General features: G+C 31.3%; 1 protein-coding gene across 1 annotated transcript in view; it reads left to right on the plus strand.

Annotated features, from left to right (window-relative positions):
• Positions 1 to 1,853: 1,853 nt before the first annotated feature.
• Positions 1,854 to 25,304, plus strand: part of LOC130900019 (RNA-binding protein MEX3B) — a 56,762-nt gene continuing 33,311 nt past the window's right edge. Inside the window, exon 1 of the mRNA XM_057810325.1 lies at positions 1,854 to 2,551. Coding sequence (XP_057666308.1) covers positions 2,278 to 2,551 — 274 coding nt within the window. The 5' untranslated portion in view covers positions 1,854 to 2,277. The remainder of the gene's footprint in view (positions 2,552 to 25,304) is intronic.

The raw sequence follows: 25,304 nt of genomic DNA on the forward strand, positions 1-25,304 counted from the left end.
GTTTACGAAAACCCAAAGTTGCTTAACAATTACTTTATAATTTAACGTGACGGTGTATAAATTATAAATACCTTTATTATATTGTTAACTACCTATCGAAGAATTAATTTTATGTAGTAATAGTTACGCAAATGTATGTTTTTATATATAACCGAAGGTCAAGAACTAATTTCGCCATAAAGTAACTTCCTTAATAATATATTAACTAATAAATGTAGTCATTAACATATGTCCCAATTTAAATAAAAAAAAATGAACGTTGGGAAATTGTTGATGACCTTATAGGGTGATTCGATAAAGTAAATCTAGAAATATGACATTTAGAAGCAATTTTTTTTTATATTCTGATTCAGTTTCACATAAATTACACATCGAATCATCGAAAATACATTATAAATTCGCAGACAATAAAGAAACAGTTATGAATAACACTAATTTACGAAATTTATTTCCTAAAATTTCATACGCGGACGGTCGATTTCAAAGAAGTTATCCGGAACGGCGGCAATTAAAAAATTTATTTGTTAGAAGTAGACCTTCATATATTTCAGGTAGAAAAATCGACGGTTTCGTTTTATCTTTACCGAAATTCAATATATTAACGAATGCATATCTTGAAATATAAATTATTTGACGTTAGTTCATGTTTTTGAGGTTAGGTTAGGTTATTATATATATAACTCGAAACTTACAGTATTCAATACGAAAAAATAGGTGTGCGTTTACGATTATTACTTTTTCTTTTGTTTAAAAATAAACCCGCTATAAATGAAATCATCGAATGAATTGCAAGCCGAATAAAATCATCGATATAATAACCCACCGGCCCTGCGTCGATACGTTATTATTATAGTTCTCGGAATTAGGCTTGTCCGTTGTTTCAAAATTTGTTAAAATTCGAAATCTATCCAACTCGTCGACGTTTCAAAAGATAAATAACCTTCGAAGTAAAAACTACCACGGTAATATCTACTTGGTGTTAAGTTCTTGTGAAATATTTTACTTTGTAATAAAAGGGACGCCGATGTTAAAAGATATTCTCTCTTAACGTAGTTAAACCGAAAATATCTTTTGTTAAAATCGAAAAAAAAACCGTTAGGCACCTAGTTACCTGGCATTATAAGAAGTGCGACCTTCGAATATTGTATAGAAGCTGTTCCCTTTTGAGGGTTGCCACTTATACAATTTCACTAACACAAAACGTTGAAATAAATCATTTCCAATAAATATTTTTATCATTACAAGTTCACACATAAATAAATTTTGATGTAGGTACATTAGAAACAACTTTATGTAAGTAAACATAACCTCATTTATTCATTAAGAACCTGATTCAGTATTACTTCGGTTTATAGACTTTTTCTCTTTCCCATGTCTCATTTTATCTTTCTCTATTACCCTCCTTCCTATTTTCTACCACGAGAATCATCAAGGGGCTCCCAATTATTCGTATTAAATACCTAATTTAATATATACAAGTATATACCATTTACCGGACTAATCTAAAACTGGTTTGCATTGATTATGTGTCAGGCCTAAATTATATTTAAATGATAAATATATACCTGCGTTCCCTTCCCATTGTGGCTTTAAAAAATTTAAGATATATCGATAAAAAAATATCTACTTTCATAACCCAACGAAAACCATCGAAATCGACTATTTTTTTAGTATTAGGCAACCCGCTAAAATAGTTCGTTAGAACCATTATAATAATATAATGTATTTAATTTTAAAATATAAGTTATAAAAACGATAATTATATTAAGTAATGGTATAAAATTGCCGGTGGAACGTTTAGTGTAGTAAACACGTGTTTATTCTTTGTTTGTAATAAACAATTTATTTCGGTTAGTCTCGTCGGTGTAGCGAGTAACAGCGACCCCTCGATTCCGAACACAACCAAAGCTCAAAATCGAACAACAGAACTAAACTGCCAATACTGCCTTGGGCTTCAAATTTCGCGGCCCGGCTTTTTACTGCGCATGCCCTCTACAGAATATTGCGCACATGGTAAAGACCGAACACGCCGGGTAACGAATCAACGAAAATTCAGTCAGTATCAAGCAGGCAAGCGGTTAATATCTGCTTGACTCGTAGAACATTAATACAATATTAGAAAGTAGATATTATATATTTTTGTACAAGTGAACACGTTTTTAATAATAAATAGCGTCGTTTTTATGATTAATAATCTATAATCGAAGGTCTAGTGCTTAAATCAGCGACAATCAAATTGGTTGTTACGAAAAAACTGTGTTTTCTCTTGGTGTGAAAATGCCGGCGTCTAATCTTTTCGCTGAAATGGATCGCGGCAGTGGAATTGGGGACGAAAGGGCCCTACAATTGGCTCTCGAATTATCAATGCTCGGTTTTAATGAACCTTTAACTTCGGTTTCTGAACCAGATAGTCCTGGAGATCTTAATTCTTTCGTTAACCCTCTCGCGAACGTTGGTTTAGAAGAAGTTCGATCCAAGAAGTCACAAAATATGACAGAATGTGTTCCCGTACCCAGCTCGGAGCATGTGGCTGAAATCGTAGGCAGACAAGGTACATTTTTATTACAGTTTACATTTTTATCAATCGGTTTGAAACTAGGCCATATTTACTTTATCTCTGCGGTAAGCCGTTACACGTTTGTATAGGAAGTTCCTTGTTTATAATTCATGTGAACCATTTATTTCGTACAGTATTAACCACTTGAGAGGGGATATAAAATAATTATCGAGAGAAATGAAATCGATTTTAATTTATTCCCGCCTAAATATATATCAGGAATTTCTAATTGATAATTTGATATATTAAAAAGAAATTTTTTTATCTTGAACTGTTTTTATTGTTATTTGCACGATTTTTATTAAAAATTGTCTTTATTATGGTCCTTAAACTGCATGATGATAGTGAAAACTAATATTAAGGACAGGACCGTACTCAACGTAGTACAATGACGAAATTTAATTATTATTATTACATATATGTATTTTGAACTTTCACGGTTTCGTTTTAAGTTGATTTAGGAACAAAATAATGTAAAATTAATTAAATGAATATAAATTTTGACATACCCGGAGAAGTAGGACTGAATCGTTTACTACATATTACACATAAAATTGTCTATATTAGACCCCCCACGTAACCCCATTGATAATCTTTGTCTATAAACACATAAAAAAAAACCGGACGTAGTCCTTATATTTCATAAAAAAAAGATGCTTTTTCCCGATATTTAGTTTCATAGAGGTATCGAACAATGAGACAATCTCTGTGTAAACTTCCCTTATATACGTAATTTGATACTTTGTCATGCGAAAAATCAATTGAAATTCGATATAATCGATCACAGGATGTTCGTACGACGACAGACGTTTATTTCTATCAGTGGTGTGGCTGAAAGAATTTTCAAAATAATAACCTTCGAAAAAACTATCACGTAATCGAATTTAATTTGTTTAAATCGACGAAAAATTTATTTTAGTCGTTTTGGATACCTCTAAATCGTCTCAGAACATTTTTGAATCAATCTACATCGTTTTGGATACTTCTGTATCGATTTAGAAACATTATTGATAGGTTCGGATCATTATATATCGTTGTACAGCACTTTTGGATGAATCTAGAGGATTTTTTGTAGATTCTAGATTGATCCAATCTTCTGGATCGTTTTAAATCTCATCTGGATGAATTTCTATAGTTTTTAATCATTTTAGAACATTCTAGACTGATTCGGGACTATTCAATATTGCTGTGAACCTGTTTGTATGAATCTAGATTGATTCTATATGGTTTTGGATCCCCCTGTATCATTTTAGAGCGCTTTTGAATGAATCTAGATGGTTTTTCATCGTTTTGAATCGTTCTAAATTGATTTGGAAATATAAGTTGATTAAGAGATATTCTAAATCTTCCTGGGGTGCTTCTATGTCGTCTCGGAGCGCTTTTGGATCCATCTAGATGATCTTTGGACATTCTGGATCATTCTAAATTGATTAAGGATATGTTCTAGATCGACTGGGATGCTTCTGTGTACATTTAGAGCGTTTTGGATCATTCTAGATAGTTTCAGAGCGCTTTTGGATCCATATAGATGTTTTTTGGACATTCTGGATCATTCTAAGTTGATTAAGGAATATTCTAGAAGGTCCTGGATGTTTCTGTGTTGATTTAGAGCATTTTGGATCAATTTATATCGATTCAAAGTGCTATTGGATTCGTCTAGATGATTTTTGGCCATTTTGGATCATTCTAAGATGATTAAGGATATGTTCTAGATCGTCTGGGATGCTTCTATGTAGATGTAGAGCGTTTTGGAGATATCTAGACAGTTTCAGAGCGCTTTTGGATCCATCTAGATGTTTCTTGGACGTCTTGGATGCTTTTGTATCGATTTAGAGCGCTGTTGGATCAATCTAGATGATCTTTGGACATTCTGGATCATTCTAAATTGATTAAGGATATGTTCTAGATCGACTGGGATGCTTCTGTGTACATTTAGAGCGTTTTGGATCATTCTAGATAGTTTCAGAGCGCTTTTGGATCCATATAGATGTTTTTTGGACATTCTGGATCATTCTAAGTTGATTAAGGAATATTCTAGAAGGTCCTGGATGTTTCTGTGTTGATTTAGAGCATTTTGGATCAATTTATATCGATTCAAAGTGCTATTGGATTCGTCTAGATGATTTTTGGCCATTTTGGATCATTCTAAGATGATTAAGGACATGTTCTAGATCGTCTGGGATGCTTCTATGTAGATGTAGAGCGTTTTGGAGATATCTAGACAGTTTCAGAGCGCTTTTGGATCCATCTAGATGTTTCTTGGACGTCTTGGATGCTTTTGTATCGATTTAGAGCGCTGTTGGATCAATCTAGATGATCTTTGGACATTCTGGATCATTCTAAATTGATTAAGGAGATGTTGTAGATCGTCTGGGATGCTTCTATGTAGATGTAGAGCGTTTTGGATCAGTTTATATCGATTCAAAGTGCTATTGGATTCGTCTAGATGATTTTTGGCCATTTTGGATCATTCTAAGATGGTCTTGGATGTTTCTGTGTCGATTTATATATTAAATCGTCGTAAATACATAGAAATAACGAAAAAATTTAATACCTCTTCCGTTTTTAATGCGATACACTGTTTATAAAGCAGTTTCTGACGCCACTGTATGTCGGTACTGAAATTTTTATATTCAACGTATAAACTTAACATGAGTCAGTCCTCCAGAACGAAAAACATTGACAGGAAGTTATGAATTACTCTAAGCAGGCACTTCACTCATTCTCATTGACTATTTTATACGTTGGTACGATCGTAATTGCCGTATTTGTTTTTATACAACCAACGAATGTTTTTATTTAAAAAAAAAAACCATTAAATTTTCTATAAAATATATTAGTATTCAGACATAGTAAGCGAGTGATTGAAATATATTGAAATAAGTCGTGTATTGTTTACGAAAATATTGAATGGATGTTTATAGATAGATAAAAGAAGAAGAAAACGGAAACTGCTTATTTTTTCACCGCCCCTTGTATATATATACTTGTTTAACCAATAATGAAAACGATATTCGTATCATTTTTAAAGTCGGAATTTTCCGTTAATCTATATTAAAATATTATTTGAAATACTGAAGCCGATCCTGCGTCCGAACAACTATCAATTTGTTATTTTCAGTTTTGCAATTCTAAATAAAGGGTTGTTAAACGTCTGTGTAGATAAAACAGCTAAACTAAATTAAAAAAAAAAAAGAAAAAACTGAGTGTATATCCCTATTGATTTATTTTGACCAATACTCGAATGTGAGGTATGACGCATATATGCGACGTTGCCGCGACTAATCCATAAAAGTCTTATATACTGATTAGATAGATACGGCAACTTTGTACCGTGTAGATTAAGGGTGAGTGTACATAAAATAGGACACTACTTTCCAATCATCTATTTTATATATGAAAGAGTGTTGGAAAATTGTCATTCGGTGACTAATCGTTTTTTATTTTACTTCGTAATTGACACTTGACATTTTGCTTTTGAAAAGACAGTTCCTGAAGGAAAATGTCGATTTGTTGTTAAGAAAGTTCATCCTAGATCGATTCTATGTTGTTTTGAATTACTTTCGGTTGAATTGGTCGGTTTTGGAAAATTCTAGAACAATTTAGAACCTTCTAGATTGTTTTGAGACCTTACATCGAGTTTTAATGAATCAAACATGGTTTTTTGTGGCTTGGAATAGCTCTAGATTGGTTTAGAGACATTATGGATGGTTCTGGAATCTTTTACATCACTTTACATTGCTTTTGGATGAATCCAGACTCATTCAAGATTATTCTAAATGGTACCTACATTGTAAATAGGGCAGTTGGATCGTTCTAAGTTGATTAAGGGATTTTCTAGATCGTCTGCGTCTATTTAGAGCGTTTTTGGATCAAACTAGACAAATGCAAAACATTCTAGATTATTTCAGAATGATTTTGGATCCATCTAGATAATTTTTGACCGATTTGGATCAATCTAATTTAATTAATAAACATTCTAGATCGTCTTGGACGCTTCTATTTCGTTTCAGAACGCTTTTGGATCAATTTTAATAGTTGTAAAACATTGTAGGTTGCTTCAGAATGCTTTTGGATCCATCTGGATAATTTTTGACCAACCTGGATCATTCAAGTTGATTAATAAACATTCTAGATCGTCTTGGACGCTTCTATTTCGTTTCAGAACGCTTTTGGATCAATTTTAATAGTTGTAAAACATTCTAAGTTGTTTCAAAATGCTTTTGGACCCATCTAGATAATTTTTGACCAACCTGGATCATTCTAAGTTGATTAATAAACATTCTAGATCGTCTTGGACGCTTCTATTTCGTTTCAGAACGCTTTTGGATCAATTTTAATAGTTGTAAAACATTCTAAGTTGTTTCAAAATGCTTTTGGACCCATCTAGATAATTTTTGACCAACCTGGATCATTCTAAGTTGATTAATAAACATTCTAGATCGTCTTGGACGCTTCTATTTCGTTTCAGAACGCTTTTCGGTCAATCTAAATAGTTGTAAAACATTGTAGGTTGTTTCAGAATGCTTTTGGATCCATCTGGATAATTTTTGACCGATTTGGATCAATCTAATTTAATTAATAAACATTCTAGATCGTCTTGGACGCTTCTATTTCGTTTCAGAACGCTTTTGGATCAATTTTAATAGTTGTAAAACATTGTAGGTTGTTTCAGAATGCTTTTGGATCCATCTGGATAATTTTTGACCAATCTGGATCGTTCTAAGTTGATTAATAAACATTTTAGATCGTCTTGGATGCTTCTATGTCGATTGAGAGTGTTTCAGAACACTTTTGGATCATTCTGAATTCATTCTAAATTAATCGAATAAACTTAAATTGAGTTGTATGGTTTTGTAGTATTCTAGACTAATTTAGAACTTCCATTCATGATTTTTGAGAAAAAAAAACTATCTTTTACAACATATTAGACGTTTAAATATTATAATCTATTCGTTGAAAAGCATTTTACAAACTTTGAAGTGTGCGATAAATAAATTCGTTTGGTATTTATAAAGTTAATTGTTATACATAACCTAACTTAACTATATTTGTTACGTCCCTGTACGACGCATCCTTTTATGATTTCTTCCGATGGTCCAAATGTACCCAGACGTATAATAAAAAAGAGATTCAGTTCCTAGCCTTCGGCTCTTCCAAAAACTTCGGCACAAAAGCACCGAAATATGGGCGTTTCGGGATTGGGTATCCGACCCAGCTGTAGGTAGTGGGCCGGGGCAAATTGTACGTCTAGTTTCGTTTTCGGGTTGCAATTAAATTTCGTAAAGCGAAACATCGAGACATGACATGTGGTAATTGAAAATAGTTTCAAATTACAGGGTCGTTCACTCGAGTACCAATGACGTTTTAACTATTCTTCCGCCATTTTGTGTTAGGAACGATTCGGAATTGGTTCTATTGTTAATTTTCGATTTTTATATGTCTAAACTTTGAAATCCCATTACGAAATATGTTTCCTCGGTAGTTATTAAAATCAATATTTATTTATAACTAAACAGTTGGTATTATTGTAGTGAAGCACCTTGAAAACGATAAGGGAAAACGATGTCAACATTAAGCAGGATGTTTACATAGAAAAAAAAAATGTGTAACATGAAATTTTTTATCTTTTGTGTGTCTAATTAAATTAAAATGTTGTACAGACTATTCTTATGAATAGGAGAGTTATAAAATTCGTAATTCATAGACGTGTCACTTCTTTATACGAGGTTAGTACCATAAGTACGTTGCCTGATCTAAAAATGTCGTCATTCATAGACTTATCACTTTTTTATACGAGGTTAGCCCCATAAGTACCTTGCCTGACTTAATATTGGTGTAATTCATAGACTTTATACGAGGTTAGTACCATAAGTACGTTGCCTGATATAAAAATGGCGTCATTCATAGACTTATCACTTTTTTATACGAGGTTAGCCCCATAAGTACCTTGCCTGACCTAGAGATGGCGGTAGTTGCTTAAAAATACCATTGTACACAATCTATACAGTATATGTTTCAAGTTTGAAGACACTACAAGTTGTTTGGAGCTAAAAAGAGATCATAATGGATGATAAATATATTTTTTTACGAATTACTTCTCGTACTATCCCCGTATAGAAAAATATTTTCTTATGTTAGTTGAAAGAGAGACTATTTTATAATTTTATTTGTTTTTAACACGTTTTAAAACTAACAAACTAGGTATGTTTATCTATAAGTAAGTCTTTCAGTTACCGAAACTAGTTTCCAGGTAGATAATACATTATTTTATTTTTTTTTTTACCTGTTGAAGGTTCTAGGTTTCTCACAAGTCGGTTTTATAAACAACAGCTGCAGAAAATAAAACGATTTATTCGTGTGGACAATTTGAAAATTTGTATTTCGAAATTTTATTTTTCATTGAATACAGATCTGCCAAATTAGCTCGTGAATAAATAAATTCTCGAAAACTGCCGTGCAATATCGCTTTTTTCGTTCTTTTCATTAAATTTACTTAGATCTAGGGAAATATTATACTTGGCAACTCTCTATTCTGTTAGTCAGTTTACTGTAATCTAGGGAAATACTACAATTGGCAACCCTGTATTATCCAAGTGTTATTTATATCGAAACCTAGTCAAACAACTCCGCATTAGTTGAAATTTTCCCGTATTTAGGGAAATACTGCGTGTGGCAACTCTGGATTAGTCAAATATTGTAAGGAGAAACTACTTTTTGGCAACCTCGCACTATTCACGTATTCTTTGTATCAAATCTACTTAAATCTAAGTATTCTTTGAAATTTATTTATATTTAGGGAAAAACCGCGTTTGGCAACACCGCGCCGTTTACCGAATTTGGGTAAAGATGATGTTTGGCAACATTTGAAAGTCCTTGTGAGAATTTCTCATCAATTGCGGATATAAAAATACATTTGGCAACCTAGATATAACAAATTTGACATCTCGTAGATGATTGTTAACCGCAGAAGACGTTCCCCCTTTTCATTACATTTTTTTCTTCAGTTTAGTTTGCTTACCGACCAAAACATTCTCGAAAAACTCTGTTCATTTCCGGCCCAATTGTCGGAAAGCCGTCAACCCAGCTCAAACATCATTAAATCCGACCAGTTTTTATTATTATTATCATTCCTTTTTTTTTTTTTTCTTTCTATTAATGAGAGGATTTAAACCCATCCAAGTAAATCTAGTGTAACAATCGCCTTGACCTTATCAAACCAAGGCCACGAGTTTATTCACTAGAAAGAAGAAAATGGTCCGATGAAATTAGTTTAAACCCGAAGATACTGTGAAATGTAGAACAAATGATATCAGGAATTATCGATTTGAAAATAAAAGAAATGTCGATATAATTTTTTTTTAAATCCTTATTAAGTTATATAATCAATTCACTGATGTTTTCAATATGAAATATCATCTCAATAATTTCTATCGGAGTAAAGAAAAACGTTTTATTGAACTTTATCGTTGTGTAGTTCTTAAGAACGCGATTTATTTCATTTTATAAAATGGAGGTATTCCATCACGTGTCTAATACGAAGTTATTCAGTACTGCCAGTTGTTGTGTAACAATTATTTTTGATAGAAAAAAATCACAATCATTTAATCGAATTTATAGGGCGTTTCCGAAATTGATGCAAAAGTTGCGGATTATTTACCAATGGGTATGAGCCGTGCCTGACCTTCAGTAGCGTAGAATTATTTTTCAATGCGTAATTATTAAAAATTCATGTAGTTACAATCGTTAATTTATAAAATATAAGTCAACTTGGAAGGTCTATAACTCACATACGAGATGTATACTTTTAATTGACACACCCTGTATTTATATACGTGAGAGTAGTTTCGACTTTGTATATTGTTTCATAATATAAATTTATGAACGTAACCATGGACTTTACTTTTGAATAATTATTTAATGATTAATATGTCGTTCTATACAAAATTTTATGTAATACGTTTTGAGCAATATACAGTGTGCGAAATTTTAAATGAATAATTTCGGTTCATTTTTTGCCCGCCCTATACTTTGCGTTATGTTTGGCATTCCCTGCCACAATTTCGGCGGGTGATTCGATTTTTAGGATATTCCAAAGATGTCGAAAGGACATAGGACATTGTAGTATGTTTTTTTTTATATCCAATTTGTCTCATAATTTGAAGTATGGCCAAATAATTACTTCAAGTACATTTCCAAATATGCCTTCGATTGTCTCATGTTAAATGTTTCTATACATCTCTGTCGAACTCGTCTTGCGAGTAGACAGTTGCCATAGCGACGATGTTAGCCACGCCTCTTCGTGCAGCCATCACTCATCAGGTTTCTTGCACTCTCACGTATTTAGCCATTACGGCTTATATGACAGCTCTATCTTTTGAGCAGATTGAGAAACAAAATCTTCGCTATCCACGATTCAGCTGTCTTTTGTTTCCCAATATTTCTAACCCCAATTTATAGGTTAGTTAGTACTCTAAAATCGAAATAATAAAAGTCGATGTCGATTACTCATATTGCGATAAATTTATTGAAAAATCGGTTTGGTATTTCTCTTTTGTAAAATGAAGTGCTGGCGCCTCGCCTAAGAATAAAAAAGTACGTTCCATATAGCAACCGATTTCGTCATTCTAACCTACAAATTTAAAAAATTAAATTGTGTTTAGAATGTTTCGTTCAAACCTAATTTGAAGTGAAACATTTCAATTAGTATTATCTAATATAATAGTCTAATCTCGCACGTGTGGGAATAGTGATATATATATATATCTAAATATCTAGAATAGAAATTGTATTTGAACTTATATTAGGGTGTGTATGAAAATAAATGGAGCGTAATTACACGTATTGAAAAAAAACGTGTTTTACGACTTTCCGTCAACCAGAAGCGAGTTATCTACGTGTAACTTTTATTGATAAACAAATCGGGTTTTTGAAATAATGTAATTATCAATATACAGGGTGTTTTTTTTAATTCGTTTGACAATAATTGGGTTTTTATTATTTTTTTTTTGACTAAAATTTCAGTATCGCTTATTTCACCCCCCGTATAATGTTGAAAAAATGTAGATTCAGTTTTATTCGTCACTTTTTTAGGGGTGGACTGAGGAAGTTTTGATCCATCTTAATTTCATACCTCTTGGAATATTTTTGGGGTAATTAAATTGTTGTGGTACGAATTTTGATGGTTTATAACCAGATTTCGATCAATAATTTTCTTAAATTTTACTGAATTTCCATTAAATTAAACGTCTTGTTTATTTCTAGTCACATATATGTAAATTTAAATGAAAATTCTGTTACGGTCCGTTAGATTCTCGTATTGTTTCTTTGCCACCCCAAAAAATTGACGTTTTCGAATGATAAATCAGTTTTTAATATGTAAAAATTGACGTTTCTTGTTTTGATAAGGACCGGAGTAGCTCAAAACGTAAATTTTTATCTTGTCAGAAAAAATACCTAAAATCGAAACTGATATTTTTTTGCTTATTAAATTTTAATCATATCCAACTTTTTAACGCCCCCAGTCATTTTTACATTGATTTTTCTTTGTTGTTTTCATTAATACTTTTATTTTATTCAATTTTTGTCTTTTTATTCTATTTTTTCCTAATTTCTTCATATATATTCTCCCATATCGTCTTCTTTTCGGTTTTTTTTTTCAATTTTTTTGTTTATTTTCCTACTCTTTTCCATTTTTGCTTTACTTTCTACCTTTTTTGATTTCCAACATTTTCTCTTTCACTTTTTTTCCATAAATTCTCTTCATCAAGTATTTTCTCTCAATTTTCCACCATCCTCCATTTTTTTTAACCGCCATCCGATTCAGTTTCTTCCAGTTTATCTTTATTTTCCCTTTCTTCTTCGTATTTTCTTTACAGTATCTTTTTAATATGACATTTATTTCAAAAAAAATTATTTTCCACTGTTTTTCTCAACTTTTCCACGTATATACTTCCGTTTTCCACCTTTTTCCATTTTCTCTTATCTTTTCTTCAAGCTTTTTCGTATCAAATATTTCTTTCCCTTAATTTCCTCCTCATTTCTCATTTTACATTTTTAATTTTCTTACATCCTTATTTTTACCATATTTTTAACGTTGTTTACTGGACTATATATCAACAGATATTATTCATTGGTTGATTTTACCATCAAACAAATCGAGGTGACGTCACGAAACAGACACACTAGATTAATTGAAATTCTGTTCATAATAATCATTTAAATTCCTAATGACAGCTGTCATTTGTCAAAAAATCGATATTGTCATAGTTTTCTATTCATTGAAATTACATTAACGATACTATACAATATTAATGTAAAAATTAACATTTTTTTTTTATTGTACGATCATTGTTTTCATGTACTCAAACGATGTATACCATTCATAAATGTTATAGAAAAAAAAATTAATACGTTTTCGACCTTATCTCTAAACCGATTAAGAGTTATTTCCATTACGTTGTACAGAACCGGCTTAGGTATAGACGAATAATGGATTTTCAAACCTTACTTTATAGTACAGTTTATACGTTACGGCATGCGTCAAATTTAGTAGTTTTTTCTCGTGATGTTGGCCCAAATAAATAATTAAGTTTGTGACCTCGAGTTCCGTACACAACTCGAAAAATCCGTGAAAAAAATGGATTTTTTTTTTCAAATTTGTCGATTAAAACCGTAAAGGACTTTTTGGAAAAAAATTCATTTTATTTTCAAATTTTATTCAATACCTATTATTTTTTGTTGTAATTTATCATTTAATCTAGACAGAGTATAATTGAATCACCCTGTATAATCTCTCGAAATATTAACGTCGATAGTATTCAGGGCCTCTGCATTGTAGACAACGTTTTCTGACAATCCTCGTATAATATTTAACAGACCTTTTTTATTTTATTTTCCCACTATAACTATTTCTATACGTATTTCCACCTCAATATATAAATAGTTGTGTCTATGTGTGGTACTATTTGTTTTGGATCCGTCCCTGTGTCCGGGCTGTAGTGTGGCGAAGGAACAGCTGGCCGGAAAGTGGTCGACATGTGGAGGCCCAACGACGACGTTGAAGGCAACAGCAGAACGGACAAAGTCTGTTGTGCAGCTGCCGTTCATATACACACAAAATATATTTGCCTAGATTCTTTCCCTTTGTAGACTAAATATAACATATCTGTCTCTAATTTAACGTACGACATCTATAAAAAAGAAGAATATTGATAATCGTATTGAAAACGTATAAAATCGAATATAGTCATAACCTCAAACTAAGCTTGAACACGTGGCTCGTTGCCATGGTGATATTGAAATATGACAGAATTTAAAAAATGAGAGAATTATGTTTTTTTTGTTGTGACACGGATTTTATTATGAAAAAATGTGGATTTTTTTTTAATATATTTCAAAGAGAATCATTCATAATATATATACGTACGGATAATATACGGGGCGTGTTAATTTGAAAACGTAATACTTTGTATATTAAGGATGCGTATACATTTTGGAATTGAAATATATTTAATAATATTGTGTTATAAATAAAAGCGAAACTTGTGATGAACTATAGATATAATATTTTTTTCGATAAATTGTTTTAATTTTATATTATAATAGGGGGAGGGTGTGTTTTTAAGGGTAGAAAACGGTTTATGTCGATTTCTGGTGAAACTACAAGTCCTATGGAAAAATGTCGAATGGCAAAGTTGTAGGTAATGGAAAGATCTAAAATTTTTGTAATCACAATTTTTTCACATAACCTCAAAATTAATGTAGAAACTTCAAAAAATCAAATCTTTTGTATTTTGTTCGTATTTTTTACTGAAATAATTTTTTTTAACGAATTTTGGTGATAACCTCACCTTTTTATGTCTCATGTACATTGTAATTTATTTGATTCGAAATATTTATTTTGATATATCAAAATTTTTTGAATTTTTGACGTAAATTTCGAGGTTATATGAAAAAAATTTATGAACAAAAGTTGTAGATCTTTTCATTTCCTACAACTTTGCTATTCAACTTTTTCCCATAGGATTGCTAGTTTTGCCGGAAATCGAGATAAACCTTTTTTGCCCCCCAAAACTCACCCTTTTCCATATCCTAACCTCTAATCGCCCGTACATCATTTTCCTTCTTATTTGTTTCATCCTACTATCTATTTTTGTTCACTTTTTATCATTTTTAAAAGCTTTCACCCTGTATATATTTCTATAACTAAATATAAAAAGCCGGTTCTGTACAATTTTTGTATAAAAAAAATTTTAAGGGTGTGATCAAATTTTTATAGAAAACGTCTTTCCAGTATTAACGAATTTTGGTTCAAATATTTTCTCATCATAATCATATGGATTCGTTTCCGGTCCCAATCTATGTTTGAATTTCACTTATGGGAACCTGATTGAGCGGAAATCGTGTGTGGCAACCTCGCAGCATAACCTTGGTGAAGTTTGGCGGGAAGCCCGTGTCTGGATTATTAAATCCGTATTTATGATGTCAACAGACGAAAATCCATATTCCAGTACCTCTAATATTTATTCACGCTATTTACACACTCTTATTTGATCAATTATCCGAGTAATTTTTTTTTGTTTTTGTTATAAAAACATGGCGCGAAAATTATCATTAAATCTCTCATTCTTTCGATACCATTTTCGGAGAATAGAGGAAATTCACTTTTTGTCTGGACCTAAAAGGTGATAACCTCTTGTACATAAAAGTTTCCATCGTATTATTATCAGTTCTTCCTGTTTGATTGTTTCAGCCATTGACCACCGGACATAATATGCATAAGTAGTCGTTACACTCCTTAACAGCGTTGTCGATGTTACCAAAAATAACTAATTTCTATTAAAATTTTTTTGTTTAAATGAAATAGACAAAGATATGTTTCCTGTATCTTACTCCTTCCACCGTTATATTTACTTACTCCCTTATCTCGTTTCACCAATCACCGCGCAGTGGAAGAAAGATAGAGATCAGAGGCTGTTTCTTTTTAAAATTACATTACACATTATATAGAAATTGAATATTTTCAGCAACCTACAATTACTATGTCTATGGATGAAACTAATAAAAATATTTCAAAAAAAATAAATGAAACAAATATTTGAATATCGTAAACGTTAAATAATACTATAGCCGTTTATATAATAAAGATTCTAACAATTAAAAACAATGAGACCTATCGCGGAAAAACGTTTCAAGCATGTTAATGAAGACTGTTTAGTCATTACAACGTTGCCAATTTGATACGACTATTTTATTAGTAAAAAGGGAATGAATTTTAGATTATTATATGTTTAGTTTGGATGTGAGGTTGTATAACTGTACAATATTTATTCAAACTTGGACATTTTAAGGATTTAGTCACTTTTGACGGACAATAAGTATCAATTTTGGACATACAAGGACAAAAAAGCAAGGCAAGGAACTGACAGTTCACATTTGACATATCTGACAGTAACCTTGACAGCAGACGAAATTTAAAAAAAAATTGAACAACGAACGATTTAATCTCTAATTAAACTTGATAATTATTGAATAAATTTGCGGCTGAATGGTATCGATGTTAAGTATATTCGATAGCCGCGTATTTTATATTATTATTTTTAGAACGAGTCGCTTGGGAAAGGTCAAGATTTTTATATATTTGCGTTACATTGAAAGGCCTTTGAATCTTTTTGCTTGTTTCATTCCTCGCAATAAAGTCGGTTGAGTTCGTTCAAGAAATTAAAAATATTTTTAAAACCTTGCTTCGGTATGGAAGTAAGTAATTGATGTGTGTGTGTGTGTGTGTGTATATGGCGCGAAGGTTAAGTTGATAAACAACAGTGGCGTAGCAAAAATAAATTCCTTACAAATTTTAGAAAAAAAATTTTTTCCGGTTCTCCCACGACTTAATATGTGATTAAAATACTCCAGATGCAGTTTTTAACTGTTTTTAACAACCTCGAGATACGTTTTTAGTGTTTTACCTTATCGAAAGCCTTGGAGAAATCGATAAAGCATAAGTATACGTCACATAGGTTTTTAATTGATAGTTTCTATCGTAAATAATGTTAAAAAACTGATTTTATATTCTGCAGTGTCTAATAGACCGTATGGATGTATCTTTAATTTTTTCATTGTTAGTTAATCGAGTAACTGACGTCGTGGTTATGAAAATAACTAATTTTGGGTAATTTTTTTTTCTAAAAATACAATTTAAGTAATTTTCACGTCAAAATCCGTGATGGGGTTCTTGAAAATTCCTTAAATCTTTTCGAAAATCCCTCCTCATAAATCCCTAGATACAAACGTTTTTGAAATTCGTTTTCAAGGTCATATTTTTATTACCTGATCTTTGGGTTGGGAACCTTGGGGTGAATAATGTATTTTTATAATGATGAAAAGTGTGAAATTTATATACGAGGGTTGTCCTAAAAGTACCAGATACAACAACACAAAAATTATAGAACTGACGTCACTTCTTCACAAACCGAGTTTTAAAAATAATCCGAGGGGGCTAAATCTGGCGAATGAGGTAGCAATTCAAACTTTAGTTCGTTAATTTTGGTCATAAATATGAGTTGTAATGTTTTGATGCATCAAATTCGGTAGTTTTTGCGTGATTTTTTCACTAAAACGTCATAATAAGTTGATATTTTTTCCTTTATCAAGATAATCAATGGAAATTATCCGAAAAAAAACCGTGGTACCTGCAGATTTAACGATTTTTGCTTTTTCAGTTGATCTGTGGTCGTGAAATTGAAGGGGGAGGTTTTTAAAGGGTAAAAACTATATTTGTGGTGAAACTACGAGGCCTAGTAAAAAAAACTCCACATTTTTCTGACATAACCTCAAAATTTAGTATCTACCTTGTACGACTAGAACTTTTAGTCTGATTACACAATTGGTGTATTTTTTTTTCATGGTTTTCTTCTTCTTTTCGTGTCAGGCTCGTTACTATAAACAAATAATTTACTTAAACTTGCGTTATAATTATTTTAAATACGAAAAAAATAATTGATTATCGATAGTTTGATGTGCCAGTCAGGTCCTGGATTCCTGTTACCTAAAAATTATCTAGAATCTTAACATTGTTAACCGAAAGAATAAAAGGCCTTTTGTGTCGAAAAAATTTCACATTTCAAGTGCTAGGTATTTATCTTTTCCCAGGTACATTTTTTTGTTTGTGGAACCGTAAAAATTAAATAGTCGAAAAGTATGTTTAACAGTTTGGTTTTATCGGTTTTTGGTATAACTACGCACTTTATAACTCAAAAAGTCGATTTAAAATCTTATATACCATCGTGGGTTTTAATAAAAACCCACAAAACCCAAATAATTTTATTAGAAACCTAACCTAAAAAAAAAAACTTTTAGTGTAAAATTCTCAAAAAAAAAACGAAATTCAAAAAATAAAGGGTGAAATTTGTTCGTTTTGAAATTATCGAATTGATCTGGACATATTTTTCGAAAAAAAATGTAAAGAAAAAATGTTACAACGACTTGAAGAAATTTGCCACTTCAATTTTAGTAGTTTTTCGTCGATAACTTAGTTATTTTTAATTTTACGTAAAAAAGACAACCGAGCAAATTTGTAGAGAATTTAATTTCCTACAAAAAACAAATTTACAATTTTTTCATACAATAGATAGTTCAATAGTTATCCCGCGAAAACGATTTGTTTCAAGATGGCGGAATTTTTCTACAGTTAACAACCCCACAAACTTGAACTCAAGTTTGTAACAACTCCCCTTATACATAAAAAAAGAAAAAAACTAACGATGCTACTTTTCGTTTGACTATAAATAAATAAATATGAATTTTCCAATCACACCTCGTATAATTTTAGTTTATTGAATACTCCTTGTATATTACAGAAAATAATAGTGAGATAATGATCCATGTACGTTGACGATTAAACACGTTTCCAATTACTTTTGCTCAATGATCTTGAAAAACGCAATTCGAAAAAAAAAATCGGGCGTTACATCGACTTTCAGTGACATTCTATCCATTGTTATCGTTTAAACTTTCGTGTGAGATCCATCGTAGGTGGCATATACATAAAAAAACAGTCTACTACAAAAATACACAGTAGGCTATGACTTCGAAGCGGGAACGTCAATTCGTATCAACAGACGCTTTCGAAAGTTAGGTTATGTTAATTAAATATAAGCATTCTCAATAATTTAGTGTTGAAATATATTGTAATATGAAAAAAAAAATGAGAGAAACGTTTCCAAGACGTGACTAACAACTTGAGTATGCGGTCTCGGCTTTGGATGATTTTTTTTACTTTTATTTATTAGTTACGAGGATGTAAGACATAACCGTATGCATATAATGCGCCATTTCAACTTCAAATTATATTATTTGTGATGTTTATGAGGTACAAGATAAAAACCTGCTCGAGAGATGTAGATATACTAGGCGTTATTATTAATATGACTTTTTCTACCTCTCTCATATTATTTACCTGCCAATGACCTTAAATATTTATCACAGGTCGCTCGAAGAGCAACATTTTAGTATATAGATGAAATATACACCTATTTAAAAGTTACGAGGGTTACTAAAAAAGTAACAATTTCAAAATATATATATATTGATATATTTCAATTTACGTATCGAGTAAAAATAGTTATTTTGGAACCGTTTGTAGTGTACATCTCTATTTTTATTGAAATAACATTAACCCGTGGTAGGAATATCCTTGAGCTTTCTTCTTGCAGTTTCATAACTGACCCCGATGGATACAAAATGACAACGGATCGTAAATTATTTATAAATAAGAAATGCTCTGTAATTGTCAATAAAGTCGCCTGGTATTCAAAATAAGGTGATTCGATAGAAAGTTTCGTAGTAACATAAACTGTATGTGCCCACTCTTTTGTCTGTGGAAACTCGGTCAGGGCAGGGATGTTTCACGGACTTATATACGAGGGCTAGTAATTCGATATCGATAGTTTTTTAACTACGAATATTTCATTTTACAACATTGAGTCTACACGTCATTTAATAAACGACAACTTAGACATTTAAATGAGTATTGAAACTGTCAAATGTCAATATTTTGACATATGACATATGAAATATTGATAAAATCGATATTTTTTAATTTTAATTTTATGTGTATTAGTACAAAATTTCGCATTTATTTTAACTTTAATGTCAATAACATGTCAAATTGTAAAAAAGAATATTTTATTTGAATTTCGTTAAAATTCATTATAATTTTACCAAATATATCCACAAATTAGAAAATTACGTACATTGGGTTCTTTCGATACCTCATTTGTAGGAATTATACAGGGTGCAATTGAAGTATACATTCTTACGGAAAAAAAAATTCATAGTATCTATAATTCTCGAAATGGAATTATGTATTATATGTATAAAATCGAAAAAGTAACATTATATTTATGATAGAAAAAAAGTATTATTATACAGGGCGAATTAGAAAATATTAAATTTCAATTTATGAAAACGATTTTTTCCTTTTCTTGGTATAAAAGAAAATGATTTCGATCAAATTTCACACAAAGGTGTTTTTTGATGTGAGGATTCCAAAAAAGACACAGTTTTCTTTAGAAAAATTCAAAATTCATGAAAATTTGGGAATTTTCTGGGAAAATGTTTGTCATCGGGGGGATGTAATTTTTTTTGACGTTTCCAAAAAAGTAATTACGTGAAATTTTTTCGTAAATAGGATCCTTATTGAGTGTCCTTCGCAGTAATTTAAGAAAATTTGAAAAAATTTCGATGCTTCCATTTCAAAACGAACGATGTTTGTCATCGCGGGGATGTAATTTTTTTTGACGTTTCCAAAAAAGTAATTACGTGAAATTTTTTCGTAAATAGGATCCTTATTGAGTGTATTTCGCAGTAATTTAAGAAAATTCGAAAAAATTTTGGGGCTTCCATTTCAAAACGATCGATGTTTGTCATCGCGGGGATGTAATTTTTTTTGACGTTTCCAAAAAAGTAATTACATGAAATTTTTTCGTAAATAGGATCCTTATTGAGTGTCCTTCGCAGTAATTTAAGAAAATTCGAAAAAATTTTGGGGCTTCCATTTCAAAACGATCGATGTTTGTCATCGCGGGGATGTAATTTTTTTTGACGTTTCCAAAAAAGTAATTACATGAAATTTTTTCGTAAATAGGATCCTTATTGAGTGTATTTCGCAGTAATTTAAGAAAATTCGAAAAAATTTTGGGGCTTCCATTTCAAAACGATCGATGTTTGTCATCGCGGGGATGTAATTTTTTTTGACGTTTCCAAAAAAGTAATTACATGAAATTTTTTCGTAAATAGGATCCTTATTGAGTGTCCTTCGCAGTAATTTAAGAAAATTCGAAAAAATTTTGGCGCTTCCATTTCAAAACGATCGATGTTTGTCATCGCGGGGATGTAATTTTTTTTGACGTTTCCAAAAAAGTAATTACATGAAATTTTTTCGTAAATAGGATCCTTATTGAGTGTATTTCGCAGTAATTTAAGAAAATTCGAAAAAATTTTGGGGCTTCCATTTCAAAACGATCGATGTTTGTCATCGCGGGGATGTAATTTTTTTTGACGTTTCCAAAAAAGTAATTACATGAAATTTTTTCGTAAATAGGATCCTTATTGAGTGTCCTTCGCAGTAATTTAAGAAAATTCGAAAAAATTTTGGCGCTTCCATTTCAAAACGATCGATGTTTGTCATCGCGGGGATGTAATTTTTTTTGACGTTTCCAAAAAAGTAATTACATGAAATTTTTTCGTAAATAGGATCCTTATTGAGTGTATTTCGCAGTAATTTAAGAAAATTCGAAAAAATTTTGGGGCTTCCATTTCAAAACGATCGATGTTTGTCATCGCGGGGATGTAATTTTTTTTGACGTTTCCAAAAAAGTAATTACATGAAATTTTTTCGTAAATAGGATCCTTATTGAGTGTCCTTCGCAGTAATTTAAGAAAATTCGAAAAAATTTTGGGGCTTCCATTTCAAAACGATCGATGTTTGTCATCGCGGGGATGTAATTTTTTTTGACGTTTCCAAAAAAGTAATTACGTGAAATTTTTTCGTAAATACGATCCTTATTGAGTGTCCTTCGCAGTAATTTAAGAAAATTTGAAAAAATTTCGATGCTTCCATTTCAAAACGAACGATGTTTGTCATCGCGGGGATGTAATTTTTTTTGACGTTTCCAAAAAAGTAATTACGTGAAATTTTTTCGTAAAAAGGATCCTTATTGAGTGTCCTTCGCAGTAATTTAAGAAAATTCGAAAAAATTTCGCGGTTTCCATTTCAAAACGAACGATGTTTGTCATCGGGGGGATGTAATTTTTTTTGACGTTTCCAAAAAAGTAATTACGTGAAATTTTTCCGTAAATACGATCCTTATTGAGTGTCCTTCGCAGTAATTTAAGAAAATTTGAAAAAATTTCGATGCTTCCATTTCAAAACGATCGATGTTTGTCATCGGGGGGATGTAATTTTTTTTGACGTTTCCAAAAAAGTAATTACGTGAAATTTTTTCGTAAATAGGATCCTTATTGAGTGTCCTTCGCAGTAATTTAAGAAAATTCGAAAAAATTTTGGCGCTTCCATTTCAAAACGATCGATGTTTGTCATCGCGGGGATGTAATTTTTTTTGACGTTTCCAAAAAAGTAATTACATGAAATTTTTTCGTAAATAGGATCCTTATTGAGTGTCCTTCGCAGTAATTTAAGAAAATTCGAAAAAATTTTGGCGCTTCCATTTCAAAACGATCGATGTTTGTCATCGCGGGGATGTAATTTTTTTTGACGTTTCCAAAAAAGTAATTACATGAAATTTTTTCGTAAATAGGATCCTTATTGAGTGTATTTCGCAGTAATTTAAGAAAATTCGAAAAAATTTTGGGGCTTCCATTTCAAAACGATCGATGTTTGTCATCGCGGGGATGTAATTTTTTTTGACGTTTCCAAAAAAGTAATTACATGAAATTTTTTCGTAAATAGGATCCTTATTGAGTGTATTTCGCAGTAATTTAAGAAAATTCGAAAAAATTTTGGCGCTTCCATTTCAAAACGATCGATGTTTGTCATCGCGGGGATGTAATTTTTTTTGACGTTTCCAAAAAAGTAATTACATGAAATTTTTTCGTAAATAGGATCCTTATTGAGTGTATTTCGCAGTAATTTAAGAAAATTCGAAAAAATTTTGGGGCTTCCATTTCAAAACGAACGATGTTTGTCATCGCGGGGATGTAATTTTTTTTGACGTTTCCAAAAAAGTAATTACATGAAATTTTTTCGTAAATAGGATCCTTATTGAGTGTATTTCGCAGTAATTTAAGAAAATTCGAAAAAATTTTGGGGCTTCCATTTCAAAACGATCGATGTTTGTCATCGCGGGGATGTAATTTTTTTTGACGTTTCCAAAAAAGTAATTACATGAAATTTTTTCGTAAATAGGATCCTTATTGAGTGTCCTTCGCAGTAATTTAAGAAAATTCGAAAAAATTTTGGCGCTTCCATTTCAAAACGATCGATGTTTGTCATCGCGGGGATGTAATTTTTTTTGACGTTTCCAAAAAAGTAATTACATGAAATTTTTTCGTAAATAGGATCCTTATTGAGTGTATTTCGCAGTAATTTAAGAAAATTCGAAAAAATTTTGGGGCTTCCATTTCAAAACGATCGATGTTTGTCATCGCGGGGATGTAATTTTTTTTGACGTTTCCAAAAAAGTAATTACATGAAATTTTTTCGTAAATAGGATCCTTATTGAGTGTCCTTCGCAGTAATTTAAGAAAATTCGAAAAAATTTTGGCGCTTCCATTTCAAAACGATCGATGTTTGTCATCGCGGGGATGTAATTTTTTTTGACGTTTCCAAAAAAGTAATTACATGAAATTTTTTCGTAAATAGGATCCTTATTGAGTGTATTTCGCAGTAATTTAAGAAAATTCGAAAAAATTTTGGGGCTTCCATTTCAAAACGATCGATGTTTGTCATCGCGGGGATGTAATTTTTTTTGACGTTTCCAAAAAAGTAATTACATGAAATTTTTTCGTAAATAGGATCCTTATTGAGTGTCCTTCGCAGTAATTTAAGAAAATTCGAAAAAATTTTGGGGCTTCCATTTCAAAACGATCGATGTTTGTCATCGCGGGGATGTAATTTTTTTTGACGTTTCCAAAAAAGTAATTACGTGAAATTTTTTCGTAAATACGATCCTTATTGAGTGTCCTTCGCAGTAATTTAAGAAAATTTGAAAAAATTTCGATGCTTCCATTTCAAAACGAACGATGTTTGTCATCGCGGGGATGTAATTTTTTTTGACGTTTCCAAAAAAGTAATTACGTGAAATTTTTTCGTAAAAAGGATCCTTATTGAGTGTCCTTCGCAGTAATTTAAGAAAATTCGAAAAAATTTCGCGGTTTCCATTTCAAAACGAACGATGTTTGTCATCGGGGGGATGTAATTTTTTTTGACGTTTCCAAAAAAGTAATTACGTGAAATTTTTCCGTAAATACGATCCTTATTGAGTGTCCTTCGCAGTAATTTAAGAAAATTTGAAAAAATTTCGATGCTTCCATTTCAAAACGATCGATGTTTGTCATCGGGGGGATGTAATTTTTTTTGACGTTTCCAAAAAAGTAATTACGTGAAATTTTTTCGTAAATAGGATCCTTATTGAGTGTCCTTCGCAGTAATTTAAGAAAATTCGAAAAAATTTCGATGCTTCCATTTCAAAACGATCGATGTTTGTCATCGGGGGGATGTAATTTTTTTTGACGTTTCCAAAAAAGTAATTACGTGAAATTTTTTCGTAAATAGGATCCTTATTGAGTGTCCTTCGCAGTAATTTAAGAAAATTCGAAAAAATTTCGATGCTTCCATTTCAAAACGATCGATGTTTGTCATCGGGGGGATGTAATTTTTTTTGACGTTTCCAAAAAAGTAATTACGTGAAATTTTTTCGTAAATAGGATCCTTATTGAGTGTCCTTCGCAGTAATTTAAGAAAATTCGAAAAAATTTCGATGCTTCCATTTCAAAACGATCGATGTTTGTCATCGGGGGGATGTAATTTTTTTTGACGTTTCCAAAAAAGTAATTACGTGAAATTTTTTCGTAAATAGGATCCTTATTGAGTGTCCTTCGCAGTAATTTAAGAAAATTCGAAAAAATTTCGATGCTTCCATTTCAAAACGATCGATGTTTGTCATCGGGGGGATGTAATTTTTTTTGACGTTTCCAAAAAAGTAATTTACATGAAATTTTTTCGTGAATAGGATCCTTATTGAGTGTCCTTCGCAGTAATTTAAGAAAATTCGAAAAAATTTCGCGGTTTCCATTTCAAAACGAACGATGTTTGTCATCGGGGGGATGTAATTTTTTTTGACGTTTCCAAAAAAGTAATTACGTGAAATTTTTTCGTAAATACGATCCTTATTGAGTGTCCTTCGCAGTAATTTAAGAAAATTCGAAAAAATTCCGCGGTTTCCATTTCAAAACGAACGATGTTTGTCATCGCGGGGATGTAATTTTTTTTGACGTTTCCAAAAAAGTAATTACGTGAAATTTTTTCGTAAATAGGATCCTTATTGAGTGTCCTTCGCAGTAATTTAAGAAAATTCGAAAAAATTTCGATGCTTCCATTTCAAAACGAACGATGTTTGTCATCGCGGGGATGTAATTTTTTTTGACGTTTCCAAAAAAGTAATTACGTGAAATTTTTTCGTAAATAGGATCCTTATTGAGTGTCCTTCGCAGTAATTTAAGAAAATTC

Source organism: Diorhabda carinulata, chromosome 12 (genome assembly GCF_026250575.1).
Source record: "Diorhabda carinulata isolate Delta chromosome 12, icDioCari1.1, whole genome shotgun sequence".
Classification (NCBI taxonomy): Eukaryota; Metazoa; Arthropoda; class Insecta; order Coleoptera; family Chrysomelidae; genus Diorhabda; species Diorhabda carinulata.